The sequence below is a fragment of the Chiroxiphia lanceolata genome, chromosome 2 (genome assembly GCF_009829145.1).
Source record: "Chiroxiphia lanceolata isolate bChiLan1 chromosome 2, bChiLan1.pri, whole genome shotgun sequence".
NCBI lineage: Eukaryota > Metazoa > Chordata > Aves > Passeriformes > Pipridae > Chiroxiphia > Chiroxiphia lanceolata.
In genome coordinates this window covers 34,285,980-34,300,251 of record NC_045638.1, presented here as the reverse complement: position 1 = coordinate 34,300,251, position 14,272 = coordinate 34,285,980, and the positions used below count along the sequence as shown (strand labels likewise).

At 38.5% G+C, this 14,272-nt stretch overlaps 1 protein-coding gene across 6 annotated transcripts in view; it reads right to left on the bottom strand.

Moving 5' to 3' along the window:
• Positions 1–14,272, bottom strand: part of LOC116783262 (regucalcin) — an 84,624-nt gene that overhangs the window by 39,585 nt on the left and 30,767 nt on the right. For all 6 annotated transcript variants that reach the window (XM_032680651.1, XM_032680653.1, XM_032680652.1 and 3 more), the window contains 3 exons: positions 12,731–12,790; positions 11,502–11,584; positions 1,526–1,683 (listed from right to left, as the gene is read on the bottom strand). In XM_032680651.1, coding sequence (XP_032536542.1) covers positions 1,526–1,683; positions 11,502–11,584; positions 12,731–12,779 — 290 coding nt within the window. In that variant the 5' untranslated portion in view covers positions 12,780–12,790. The remainder of the gene's footprint in view (positions 1–1,525; positions 1,684–11,501; positions 11,585–12,730; positions 12,791–14,272) is intronic.

The following is a 14,272-nucleotide window of genomic DNA, read 5'->3' as shown; positions in this document are numbered from 1 at the left end:
CACAGAAAGTATTACGCACAAAATCACTACAATCATTGTTCTATATTCCTCCTAAATAATAGAAGGAAATATCACCAACTGATTTCTTGAAAATACCAGCTTTATCATGAAAGCTAATTTATTGTACTGTAGTATCTGTGTGTGTGGGAAAAATCCTTGTTCTCCATTTGAGATACACTGTCTACACTTATTCTGTAAATGACACTTTATCCACATTACAATCCATTGTTTTTGTTATGCAAGAAACATTATGATGCCAAGCAAAAATGTAAAGGGGAAAAATCATCCAAGAAACAAGGCAAAAAAAGATTTGTATTCTCAATCTCTCAATTATTTTCAGAGATAATTATTTTCAGTGTTTGACTAGTTTGATTTTGGAATGGAAAAAATAAACTAGATAAGGTCAATCTTTCTTTGAATTCAATGCAAAAGGCCCTATATATAAAAGGAATCCAGAGAGATACAGAATGGAGTGGTGCCATGCAAGAGCAGCTCTGCACGCTATCTGAAGCTAACCCTCTATAGGACAAGGAAAAAATGTGGAAAATAAGGCATTAAAGAGGAGAAGGAAGCAGTCAAACTGTATCCCACATAATTCTTACTGGACAATGTGGGTTCTCAATGTTAACACAAACAATGTTCTTCTACCATTCTTCCTCCTGCTTCACCCTGCTCATTTTTTCCTCTCATTCCCTTGTGAGCTTTTCTTTTCTCTAGTCCAGCCAAATCTATAGCAATTTTTTCCTCTAATATAATACTGCTGGTATGAGATGCAATATATTTATTTTTAATAACTTGGTACTGACAATGGCCTCAGTGAAAATTAAATTATGCTGGCATCAGTGCTTTCACTGGACAATTCATTCATCTTTGTCCTGAAGACCACGCCACCAATAACATTTCTATGTTGAAGCATGCACAGAAGGGTTGCAGGATTACATTGCTATGTTTTCCTAGTCTAGGTACAGTGTGAGAGAACAAAAAACTATCTATCTCCTGAAACTGAGATCACTGAACTTCTACAATGTTAAGTGGCCATTTGTGGTGAGAGAAGGTAGAAAGGGTTAAAGTTTTGGCAACAATAGCCAAAATTAAACTATATGAACAAATGAGTAACTTTAGCAGGTAGCAGTAACTACTGCATGCCTAGTGCTCTATATTATCAAGCTTTATAGGGAAACCTTTTAAGTAACGTGTACAAGATATGAGTTTATTTGTAATTTATTCAACTTACCATACTCAAATGAAAAAACAGATTTTAATCTGGAAAAAAGATCTTTTTAAATTCATGATGTAGATACCATAACAGTGTACAGACAGAATGAGATCTGTGGCTGAAGTGCCACAGACATGTTTTCCAAATTGGCACTTGTGTGGCTTAAGAACATGTCTGAAGGCTGCTTGCACTGACGATTTAAATATAACAACAGAGAAAAGCTGACTGCATTTGGACAATCTGTTTTCGAGAGACCATCTTCTCTGAGTTGACATTTTGTGCACATGATCTGTGTCTGACCACCATTACCTGAGAGAAGGCTGTGGAATAGTTTCGGGACTGGCTGGAACTTGAACCCCTTTCTCCCATTCTTGTTTCCACGTGTCCGCAAAGACATAGTACTCATCAGGGTTGACATGGTGAGAATCTGGTAGTTTCATGGCACTAATGAGATCCTTGCGGAACACCTGTAGGAAACACGGAGCGAAAAGAATGATTTGAGAAAGAGCATTGTGCTAAAGAAAGCAGTATGTGGGGTTTTTTTAATCTACACTGAAACAATGCACATACCTGATAATTTTTTTAGAGAGTACCAGCACAAACAGGTCAATTGGAAACTACCTATATTATTAACTCTTAGCATATTAGGTGCAGTATGACAAGAAGTTTACACTAATTCAAAACCATGCTCCTGCCCGACAGCTAACCAGAAGGAAGAAGGCTGTTACAGAGACCAGGAAGAGGGAAAAGGATGCCTACATCTGATTCAAGACTCTTCACCCTATCACTTTCAATTAACTTATTCTACTTGCCAGACTGTAGGCTTTAGCCCAACTTAGTTACAAGGTAGCGTATCCTTTTGTTTCATTCAGTTTAGCTACTTTAAACTGTCATATTCATCACAGGCTACGAACAGTTGCCATGGCAAAACTCATGCATAGACACTTGCTCATTTATTAAAACCACTTGAAGTTTTAGTGGTCAGGATCTCAAAGATCAAAGATGAACAGCTGCCTTTGCTGAAACACGAGACCTGTGTTGCTCTGTGCCTAAGCAGTCTCAATGCAGGCAGAGCGACACAATCCAGCCCCGGCATCCTTTAGCAAACCTGTACAACCAGACACCACCCTCAAACAAAGCAAACCCACCAGTGACAAATCTCCAGCCATAACATTCGACTCTTGGCTCATGAGGATTAAGTTTTTACAAGCACACAAACATGATTATCAGTCATCTCAAGACTTACTTAATGTCAGTGTCTGTCTACTACAGGTGCATACAATTTAACTAAAGGGCATATGCGTCCTTTGTGGGCTTTTGATTTTTTTTTCTCCACTGCTACACTGCAACAGCTTAATATTGATAAAAGCAAAACAGTGACTGTGGCTTGGTGTTAGGGAGACATCACAACTAATTAACTGAATTATCGTAATGAGAAATCATATCCTCCAAGGGCAATAAAATGAAATGGAAAATATCCCTGCAATAAGCTGTGACAGGTTGAACTCTCTTCTTACTAATTCAGTTTTATAGCCAGAAGAGTAATAAAATAATCTCAGAGCCAAATATCTTCGTGTACCCTTTTCAATTTGACAGCACCAGACCGGTTATGCCTACTGCAAAAATTCTCAGCTGTTCTTTGAAATCATCAAGTAAACATTATTTAAAAAGGCTCTGTACTAAAAACAGGTATTGAAATAGGCTGCTGGTGACCTGGAACTCAGTGTTACTTCATTATGTCCTACAGCTGCATCTCACATAGGCTGCCAGGAGAGCAAGCTGACCAAGGGAACTCAAAAACCACAGACTCAAGGCTCTCATATTTGCTACTAATGTGTTATCAGCCTTGGTTCATAACAGACTGTTCACTGCTGCCTTCTGTGTAAAACTCCTCAGGTACCTAGCAGACTTGTATTACAATCTGAATAACAAGAGCAAAAGCATTAAGGCTACAAGAAGCTGGTTTTTTTTTTTCAGGTAGTATGTCTACACACCAAAAATAAAATATAAAATTATTTATTCCACTTAAAAGGCCTCTTAGTTTTCTATGTTACGGGTACAGAGCCATGATTATGAGAAACACTAACATGGCACAATTCCAAAGAACACCAGTAGGAAAAAAAAAAGTCTGATAAATGAGAAATGCAATGACTGGTTTAATTATCAGAAAAGATATTCCTCAGAACTTATCTGAGCTAAGTGCTTTACAAACTACCTTTTAAGCCACTGACAGAATATAGAAGTGGAGTACTTCATATCAAACCCACTATTTTTTTAACACTACATGAAAAGTGCTATTAAAGGCATCAGTATTCTAACTACACTGCTTAGCAGCAAGTCTTCTGATCATCCATTATGTATGTGAACTGTATCATCTCTATTTTTAGAGCACAAACCCCCTGGAGCATGGACTTCTTTTGCGTTTCTTTTGACTGTTGTACAGTACTGACCACACCATCACTACACTGCAATATTAAGTTCTCCGCTTCAGATTTATAAAATTTATAATACAGGTACCACTTAAGGTCAAAAATTTAACCAATAAAAACGTGCTGAAACCTTAAGGAACCCCAAAACTCAACTTAGGCTTCCTAAAAATTGCCTGTTCATACTTGTGATAAGTCCAATTGAAGATTTCTTGCAGACACTTGAATCATTACAATCTCTAGCTCCCATCATTCATCATTTCTTCACATGTGGCCAAGCAGGGTCTTCCAACAGTAAAATACTCTCAGAGGACAATGTATGAGAATACTCACTCTGTATTTCCTTCATTGTGGAAGTAAACCAAAACACCCAGGGAACCCAAAAGATTTGTCTGACAAATCAAGTAAATTCTACTTCAGCAGTCAGCCTCAAGGCTATGAACTAAGCCATCTACACAAAGAGCAGACACACCTTTAGGATTCAGATAGCCAGGTTTTCCTCATGGTTGTTTCTTTTTGGACGTTTATTTGAAAAACAATGCAGCTCCTCTACTACGCCCAGAGAACAACAGCTAGTTCACTCCACAGCACATACTCCCCTCTTGGCAAGGACCACCTTCACTTCCAGTGAGGCCATGAAATGCAGCGGTCATCTTCCAGTCACCCAAAAGCAGGTCTATCTCTTACCATAAGCAAAGCACAAACCTTCAGCTTTAATACCTGTAATATCATACATATTGAAAATACCCGAAAAATGAGCATGCCAAGTCTAGGCTAATAAGGTATTCCCATTCAGACACATCACTCCTCAAGAGCAGAGTCAGCTAGTGCTTAGTATCTTTACCAGGACAGAGAAGGGCCTTGCAGAGCTGAGCTACAACCAACCACAGCTAGCAGAGCCAGCTGCATACACACAGAAGTGGGAAACTCCCCACCACTGAGAGCATTCCACAGTAGTTACTCTTGTGGCAGTGGGATTTTTAAAAAATATTTTTAGCAATTGAAAGCATGAAAAGTCAGAGTTTTAGCCTTGCCTACCATGCAAGACTAATTGGTCTAAACTTGCCATTTCATTTTCCTGCCAGGAATTTTTAGTTTCAGCTGACAACAGTGCAGCACTCAGTGAATGACATCAATCAGAAATGTGTTTGCTTATGTCATCATTGTCATCATCATCTAATCTTAACCATTTAAACGAGAACTTCTATTACTTATTTCATTCTTTAGAACTGGGGCTTAAATCTAGAAGAGACGACCTTGCTATTTAGTCAAGATTGGCTTTTTGCTAAGCAGTAAAAGTCTGCCTGGATTTGCTGAGGAATTATCTTCCTAGTCACCTCTGTAGAGACACACTGCTGTCTCTAAAGCCTCTGAAAGCTAAATTCTACAAAATTTTTCCAGAAATATGGATGCTCTGCTCCCCCCTCAGCACTAACACACCAAGCAACAATGATATCATGGAGCTGTGGAATGAAGATATGGCCCATATGTTTTTGTTTTTCAGATTTCTGAGTCCTATTTGGAAATTATGCTAGAAGAGTATGTCCAAGGAAAATTAACTTCTTGGAATCTATAAATGCTTCACCAAAAGCAGTCTGTGACTTGAACTCAAACTCCTTCTGGAAGCACTCTATGAAAATCCAACATATAATCTTCCTCACAGGACCCTGCTGTGCTTACTCTGAGAATAAATCAAGCCTATGAAACAAAGAACACTATTTATAGCGTGAAGTACCCTTATCCACTAAAGATCTCAGGGAGAATACAAGTAAAGCTGTAGAGAATTACAGTAAAATACTAGCATTGAAAACAGAGAATGGGTCTTGATGGTACAACAGCCTCCTACAAACCCTATCTTGAAAAATTCAAATATCAGATCTGCACAGACTGTCAGGCACCTTTTGTTCATGACTACTGCAAAACTGAAACCACATTAAGAGAAGGAAAAATAGGAGCCAAATACCTTTTCCAATACCCCTCTGCAAGCTATTACTGAAGCTGACTGATGCCACTGCTCATTCACCTTGTCTTCCCCAAATGCATGTGTAAGGAAAAATAAATGGATTGTGCCATCTTTTAGAAATGAAAACTGGTATTTCTTCTTGAGCTTTCGGGTACTTTGACCAACTGCTTACAAACTCCCAGCAAGGATAAGCCACTTGCCACAGATATCTAGGCCACGACTGGGAACCACACCTTCAAGGCTTAAGTAAATGATGCGTTAAATGCTCTGTTGTTACAATCAAAGCGCGACTGTTGGATTGCATCTAATTGCTTCAGTCCTAAGGCTTTCCCTGCACCCCCAGCGAGTCAGCAACAGGCGTTTCAGTTCCTCATGCCCACTGCTTAGGGACTAAGAAGGCCGACTGCTCCAGAAACAGTACAGTGTGAATTATGCAAGATTCTTTTGTCATGGTGAGGGTCAAACCATCTTTTTTTATTCTCCTTCGAAAGGATCTATTAAATTCTTTATTCCCGTAAGCACTTGCAAGCATTAAAGCTTACTCTGCTGTTTAAACTCTGAAGTACAGGTCCTCAGCAAAATAGTAACACACTTACAAAGTAGCAGGTTTACACCTAAAATCACCTCGTAAATAATAAAACAAAAGTTAAATTCTAATATGACCTATTACAAGTGTAATATAGCAATATGGTATCTGAGCATAGTTTAATCTTTGTATGGATGTTTTACACTTTGTGCAAAAGACTGACCATTTACAGGGGATGAAGCTCCAAAAACTGAATTTGGTGGGGCCATCCTGGAAAGGTAAAGTTTTTTCTTATTAATACATTAAAATCTGGACATGAAGTTTCAGAAATAAGGCACTTTATTATAGAGAAGTGTGGAAACTTAAGACAGGTTTACTTAGGTTTTGAGTTGGTTGAGGGGGTTTTGGTAAGAAAGTAAATAAAAAGCAACATAATTTTAAAATGGAAATGAGACTACAGTTCCAGGCATATATACCAACTGGACTGAAAAACTTAAAATATTAAAAAAAGCTGTGATAGACAGGAATAAGTATAACATTAAATTTGTAGTTCTCAAACATTCACACAATGTGGACAAGCAATGCCATAAATCCTAATGTTAAAATCCCTACTCCCTAAAACTGCTTTTATGGATTATCCAGGACTCAAGCAAATGAAATATTGTACTTTTCTTTTAAGTAGCCATGAATCTCCCTAGCCTCCTTTTACAAGCATGTAGAGGAAAAGCCAGGAAATTGGATACTAAATCAACCCTACCTAACATCATGTCTCTGACAGTATCTCATGAGCCAGAAGAATGTGCAAGAACATGTCAAGTTTCCTTCTGCTTGCTAATCAGACATAAGCTTTGGATTTGGGGATTAATCCTAACAATCAATTTTTAAAGTGGGTATTAATTTATACAGATATTTAGAAAAATCTGTACTTGCTATCATCCGTCCAATTCCTTTTTTAATCTTGTTTAATTCATAGTCTCAACAACCTCCTGTAACAGATGAGCTTCACAGTCTAATTACATGATGCATGGAAAGGATATCCTTTTAATTGCTACAGATTTTCTAACTTTTGGCCTCATTTATCAAATCCTGCCCCACCCCCCTGGACGCCTTTCCTCCCCAGTTCTTCCATCACAAGGACAGGCAAGACTGAAGCTCTGTAGCTCTGCTGTTTCCATTCATACTTTACAGTTATGCCTGCTCATTGACTTCAAAGGTAAAATAGCTCACCCTTTCACAAGCAAGCTGTTCCACACCCTTCTGCATTTGGGTCACCTCTTCCTAAGAGTTCAAATAGCCTGAGACAATATCTCAAAATAACCAATGAGTTTGAACCTCTGACTTACATAAAAGTATTGCAATTTATTTTTTTTAAATCAACTAATCCAAGCAGGCTAAGAAGCAGCTCATGGATAAGGCATGTTCGCCAGAGGTCTTGAGAAGACTGTACACAAGTTAATTCAGAATTTTCTAAGGTAAGCATACACAAAAAAAGTAACAGTCTCTTACTTTGCATGGAATATGCAAAGCAATATGATTTAACCATGTCACCCATTCATTTACAGACCAAAAGCAACCACTTTCAAACTGCAGAAAGAATCCATTTTCTGCCAAGAGTCTAGTCTTCCAGGGTGCTCCTCAGGATCAAGACCTATGATTTATGTGGTAGTTAAATGCCACTAAAATGAGTTTCACACACCCAAGTAATGAAAGCAGACCATTTACTTCTGGAAGACAAGCTGCATTTCACATGATAACACAGCTGTCACAATCAGCAGTGAGGGATTAAAAACTACTCTTGCTGTGAGATTCAAAACCCCATTTGCAAGGAGAGGTAAAATACTACCATCTTATATGGGAAGGGTTTAAAAAAACAGCACAATACTAACTTAACTTCTTTACAGTTTCAAGAGGGAGACAGGACCAAATAAAAAAAAATGAATTTGAGTGTCATAAAGATCTCTTACACTCTTTTGTGACCCCACTAGCATAAGGGAGAAGAAATGGGTAGTCATTCAGGACAGTCCAGCTAATAGGTTTTCCCTGCAAAAATGATTCCCATTACTCCACCATCAATTTCTGCTTCAGCTTTCATAGAGACAGGAAACTGTTAAGTAGAGGCTTCGTGCTGAGCCAGACATCCAAATGCCTCCTATCCTGCTACTCCCACACAGCCTACTGCTTAGGCTTGCAAGCCCCCCCAGTCTAGATCTTAATCCACTGAGGGGCAACACCACAAATGGCATGTAGCCAACATCTTCATATAAAGGTCTCAAAAATGACTACGACTTTATACTACTGGTGTGCCTGTAATCTTAACAAAACTTATTTATTCATAGTAAATGCTAAAGCTAATTGGATAACAAAATTTTTAAGTCACCATCTCAGTAGTTAGTGATAGATTGCAATCCAAGAAAGAGATGCAGCCTTGCTTTTGACATTACATAGAGAAGCACCATGGTCTGCAGAAGCATCATTACAGGCTTGCCTTATTTTCACCTTTTTCTCCAAAGAGGAGATTGGAGTAAGCGGACCTCAGGTCCAACTGAGTAACATCCCTTCTGGACTGATATAGGCTATGGGAACAGTCTTTGACATTTGCACTGAAACAGTGCACCTCTTGGCCTGGCAGTAACACCAGATGACCTCACTCTACTGGGGCAATTCCCACACCCACCTCAATTCTAAAGCACTTGGGAGGCAATTCAAGGCAGAGCAGTCCTCAGCTGCAGCCAGTTGTCACTTTTTACAGGCAACCACAGAGGATCCTGGCATATACAGAGAAGTCCTGTGAAGCAAGTGACACATGCACTCACCACTTGCTTGTTGGTCAGAGTACCAAACCCAAGCTTTTATTCGGAGAGGGAACAACCTCAGTAGTCGGGTTGGGCTGTATGGTTGAGGAAGGGGAAAATAGCCTATGTATTCATATGCAATTTAACTGAAAAAGCCAGGCTTGCTGGCATGAAAGAAAAATTAATGTATGAAGACCATGAACAAAAATATTCCCAAACAGCTATTTATAGCTTTGACCTTCTAGATTTTCTGCATCACTAACTCAAGAAACAGCTTGGTGCCTGGCAAGCAGAGGTGAATGAAAGGAGAGCAGTGCCAACTTGTTAAAGAGAGGCCTTGCTAAAGATGCTGTCAGCCTGAACTTTTTAATTTCTATTTAATAGATATTAACACAACTATTACTACAAAAAGCTTGTGGGATTACAATACGAGTTTTAGAATGGTGTGTGGTGGGGTCCCTTTTCAGTCTGCATTTTACACCCTTGTTACCACTTGGTGCATAAATAATCAATTCACTGCTCTGCTGACAACAGCATTTCGTGCAATACAGTCTCTAGCATATGCTTTTCAAGAGGTTGGAAGGAGTGCTTGCTGATAGCCAAAAGTCTTATAAACAAGGGGTACACATTATTACTGCCACCTTCCCTTCCATTTGCTTTCCCAAAGGAGTTTTTTTTTGTTTAAGGGTTCTTTTAAATATTGTACGCAGGACAGTCCTCCAGAAGAGGACATATTCTAAAGTTTGAGATTTCTTTCTTTCTCTTTTTTTTTTTTCTCCTGGTAGAGGGATCTTAAATGAAAGATGGTAAAGAGATTCCAGTGTTACAAAATACGCTTTTTAAATTTCAGGTGTGTATTCCAGATTTTGTTCTTCAAAGTTTCTTATTTCCAAGCATTAAAGGGATCAAGATTTTGTCTTGGAACAGGTAGGGAGTAGCAAAGATGATCTGAAAAGGAGGAACTGAAAACACTGCTAATTTTAATTGCTAGAAGTTATGTAAAATGAACACTTGTATGCTACATACATGGACCACATCATAATTATTGTTTATAAGGTACATATGCACACAGAGACAGAAAGGAGCAAATTCAAAGAAAACTGTAACTGGACAATCCCTAAAATGAAGGGATACAAGAAGAAAGCTGGATGGCTGGGTAGAAAGGAGGGATTGGTAAGGGACTAGCACTGAGGTGTATCTGAAACAGCAAGAAGTCTGGCAGTGTATGTGCTTCAGTTCCCATTTGCACAGCTTGGCTAGTAACAAAGCCACTGCCTAGGCACACACTTACAAGATCTCAGTAGCCACAAGTTGTTTTAAGATTAAAATTTTTACAGAACCATAATTCTCATATGAACATTTTAAAAGGTAAAAAGCACACTAGGCTTTTCTTAACCTTCTTGGTGGCTGCAAATAAAACACTATGTAGCTAGTTCTAGCCAGTTTTGCTTTTTTGAAACACACAAGATTTTATTTTAGAAACGAATCAATGAGTTTTCTTCAATTAACCTGTAATAAAAATTAAGCTTCCAAAGAAAGGACACATTCTGTATCATTTTCCTTGTTCTTACCAAACCAAGCCCATCTAGTTAACAGCATTTAGAAAAGAAGCATGAAGTATGTTTGCTGAATAGGTTTTGCTATATGAGCACAATCTATATAGTTCATGCAACCTCGCACAGCAGTAACCAAACAGGTAAAAAGCTGCTGGTATAGTACACAAAATAATAATTTCTGAGACTTAACTTTAAATTCTATGGAAACAAAGTGGATTTTGTCAGTCTTTATTCAGCAATCTCAGGCATCAACAGTCATACGAAAATTCTGAAGCACTCATTCAGAGGGAATGTGATAACAAGTTAGGGGAATTAGCTGCAAGAAATATTTATGCTATTTGCAGTTAGTATCTGACTTCAGCCCTTAAGAAAGCAAGCATAAAATCTGGAGAAAGCAGCCAACAAATCTTCCACAAAGAGAGCCTTCCAGTGGAATAGTTGACAGAAGGGCTTTGAGCACTGCTTTGTGCATAAATGCAAATTTATTAAATGGGTCAATACAGGTCCAGTGACAGTGGTGATACCTGTTGGGGTTCTAACAGGTGGAGATGGCAGAGTAAAAAGAAACTTTATTGAAATCAAAAAGCTAAAGTAAAAAACAAAGTAGCAGACGCTGAGCAAGTATTACTTATACATATCCTGCCCACTTAAGTGTCCTGCTCTTTCATCGTAAAGCAGAAAGAAAGTATACTTCCCAAACACATACACACCAACTGTTTTTCTGTGCCATGCTCTCAAATCATAAGACCATCCCAGCTTTTGCCAATTTCAAAATGATACTAAATTTCAGAAGAACAAACCACATGTTACTGTCTGCACATACCGTAAGTCATTTTGGGACATCAAACACCAGAGCTCCTATAATATTCGCACAGTGGGGAAAATACAGGTTCACACAGACTTTGACAGGTGACAAAAGCAGTCACCAGCACTAGGTTCAAATGTCACTATTTCAAGGCTTAGAAACAGAAAACTACACTACTAAAAACTACCAGCAATCAACCTTTAACCCTAGTTCTTACCTCAGCAGGCTTCTTTTGTTCATTTGCTGGTGTTTTTGACTTGCTCCTGTATTTAGAACAAGAAGAAAAGGAAGTGGAAGGACCTGTTAAAAAAAAAAAAGAAAAAAAGAAATAAAAAGGACCACTATAGTTCAGTTCATTTAATTTTTTCAGTAAAACACAAGGCACTCCAATCTCTTGAATTATAATTTTTTGACAAGACGTGGGCAAAAAAAACTCTTAGGCAGCCTGTAGGCTTAATTACAGCTCCTCCTGTTCCACTCATTCTTTCTAAAACCACAGCAAACTGAGTTTATGGGTACATTCTGCTCTGCCCAATACAAGCAAGAGTAAACAGAAACCAGCAGGCAGACTGCTTTCCTTCATTTAGTACCCTTCTAACAAAGTGGAAGGAGGAGCAAAACAAAGGACAGTTCGCAAGTGCTCAAAACAACCTCTAAAGAACAAAACAATGATAAAGTGTGCTGAAGAGAAATGCAAAAAACCAGAGAGATATCTACACCTTTCTGGGCAAAATATTATTTCAGAAGAGGATACATTGACGACTTGCAGGGAATATGACAATGAATCATCATTATGTGTAGAGCTATTAGATAGGCACAGGTTTATAAGAAACAAACAAGACCCTGCCATAAAGGGTTGCTCTGCTTTGGGTTTTTTGCAGACAAAACCGGAAGATCTTCAGGTAGGTGTGTGCCCAGGAACATTTAAAATGTAACTTTACTAAATTGTTTAACAGACTAAAGTGAAATAGATCGAGAACCAGTACAAGGTAACTTAACAATCAGTAGACTGGTTATAACTCTGACATATGGATGCTTTAATAGCTTGCCACCCCCACCTATTTTAAAGTTGAGGTTCTGCACAACACAAGACAGCAGGACTCTTTTTAAAAAAATAATTACAGAAGAGGACCCTGGGCAGTAAAATTTCACTTGAATTACAAATTTCTCCTTGGCAGCTCTGAATGGCAAAGATATACAAGTTTCTCTTGAAATTCTACATAGACTCAAAACACCCCTTAGATTTGTAAGACTGTTCGCCTCATTTTCCTCCTGTAACACAATTCAGAACACCAAAGACCACAAATGCAAAAAGAAATCAAGCAAAAAAGTTTGCTGGTTTTTTTTTTTTTTAATTTATAAGAGGTGGAATGGTTTGCCCTCAAACCACAGAAGGAAACCACAAGGGGGTGATAGACCAAAGAAAAACTAGCAGGTATTACTTACTCTCATTGTCTGAACTGTCACTGGTGCTTAGATGCCTGTGGCGTTTCATCCTGACGCATCCTAAAGAGAAAAAAAAAGTTGATAGCAACCATTCTACCAGAAAACCACGGGCTGCTGGCTGATGCCAAGTTCTTCACACTAAAGGCAGAGCTCCTCTGAAGAGCTCTCAGGTACAGAAATAATCCCAGTTCAGCCACTATGTTTCATTTCTTCAAGCAACTACTAGACTAAGGTATTATTTGTGAAACTGAGCACCCTCAAAACTAGCATGCCTCTGCTGGGCAGAGCTTGCTTTTAATTTTGCAGAAAGAAGTGTAACCTGCCAACTGATTCCCGGCAGGGCGTGAGCGGTGCTCTGCTCTCGGAGGAGACTCAATGTCCCATCTGTTCAGCTGGAGGAAGAGTTGCCATGGTGGCAGTCACTAGCTGAGAGACGGGTGGAGGCCAGGAAATAAGGTGGATGCACAGCAAGGCAAGGATTTAGAAATACAACCCACCTTAAAACCCAAACTCAACCAAAAACAACCCCCCCCCCCAAGCACCCATGCAAAGCAAAAGGCAGTTTTTAAATAGAGACAATCATAGAAAACGGTGACTGGTGCCATTTAATTTAATCATCTGATTACCATTTAGTTCACAAGAAATATGGTTTTCAGAAGTTGAGAACCCATCAACAGTATCACCGAGAAATATTTCTGTGGCGCATTTCAGTTGCATTATAAAAAGATACTGAACTCTGAAATTCATTTTTGAACATGTAATGCAACAGAGAGTGGGGAAGAAGAAATTTCTGCACCTCTACTTAACAAAACAAAAAACCAGTGATCAGTTATATACTCTAAACAAGTGCCAACAGAAATCCACATACATTCTTATTAGTCCTGCCATTTGATAATATTCTATGTTACATTTGTTAAGTAAGGTTCAATAACTGTTTACAATTAATTGCAGTAAACTAAAATCACCTCTGTTTTTAATAGATTGAATGAGAAAATCAATAGACAAGAGAAGTAAAAAATTATTCCGCAAGAATAAATGAGAACTCTATCTTTTTTGTTTGTTTTTAAGCAGAAGATATGCACAAGCAGGTTACACACAGCTGAACCTGAAATGCCTGCAGTACTCTAAGTGCCAGTCTGGCCACACCTGAAACGTAAGCAGCTTCATTTCTTAAACATAACCACATGCCATGAAAAAAGCAACACAGCTAAATATCTTATTTGATAAAACCTCCACATTAGTTACTGTACAATGGGCCTTGAGATTATACAAATACCATGGGATGAACAAGATTTCCAGATAAGAGAAGCCTGCCCAAAGGCTTTGAAGAGATCGAAACTGAATTGTTTGCAGCAAAAGTGTTTAATTTAGTGGAAAATTTCAGCAGTCTTTGTATTTAAGAGAGTGAGTTTATGGAATTTAAATGCAATGTTCACTCAAAGTTTAAACCAATCCTTTAGGCCTGTTATAAAAGACATGGCCCACACTCCTGAAAGTGGAAAAAAGACATGCAGTTTTCAAGCAAGCAGATATAGAACTTCT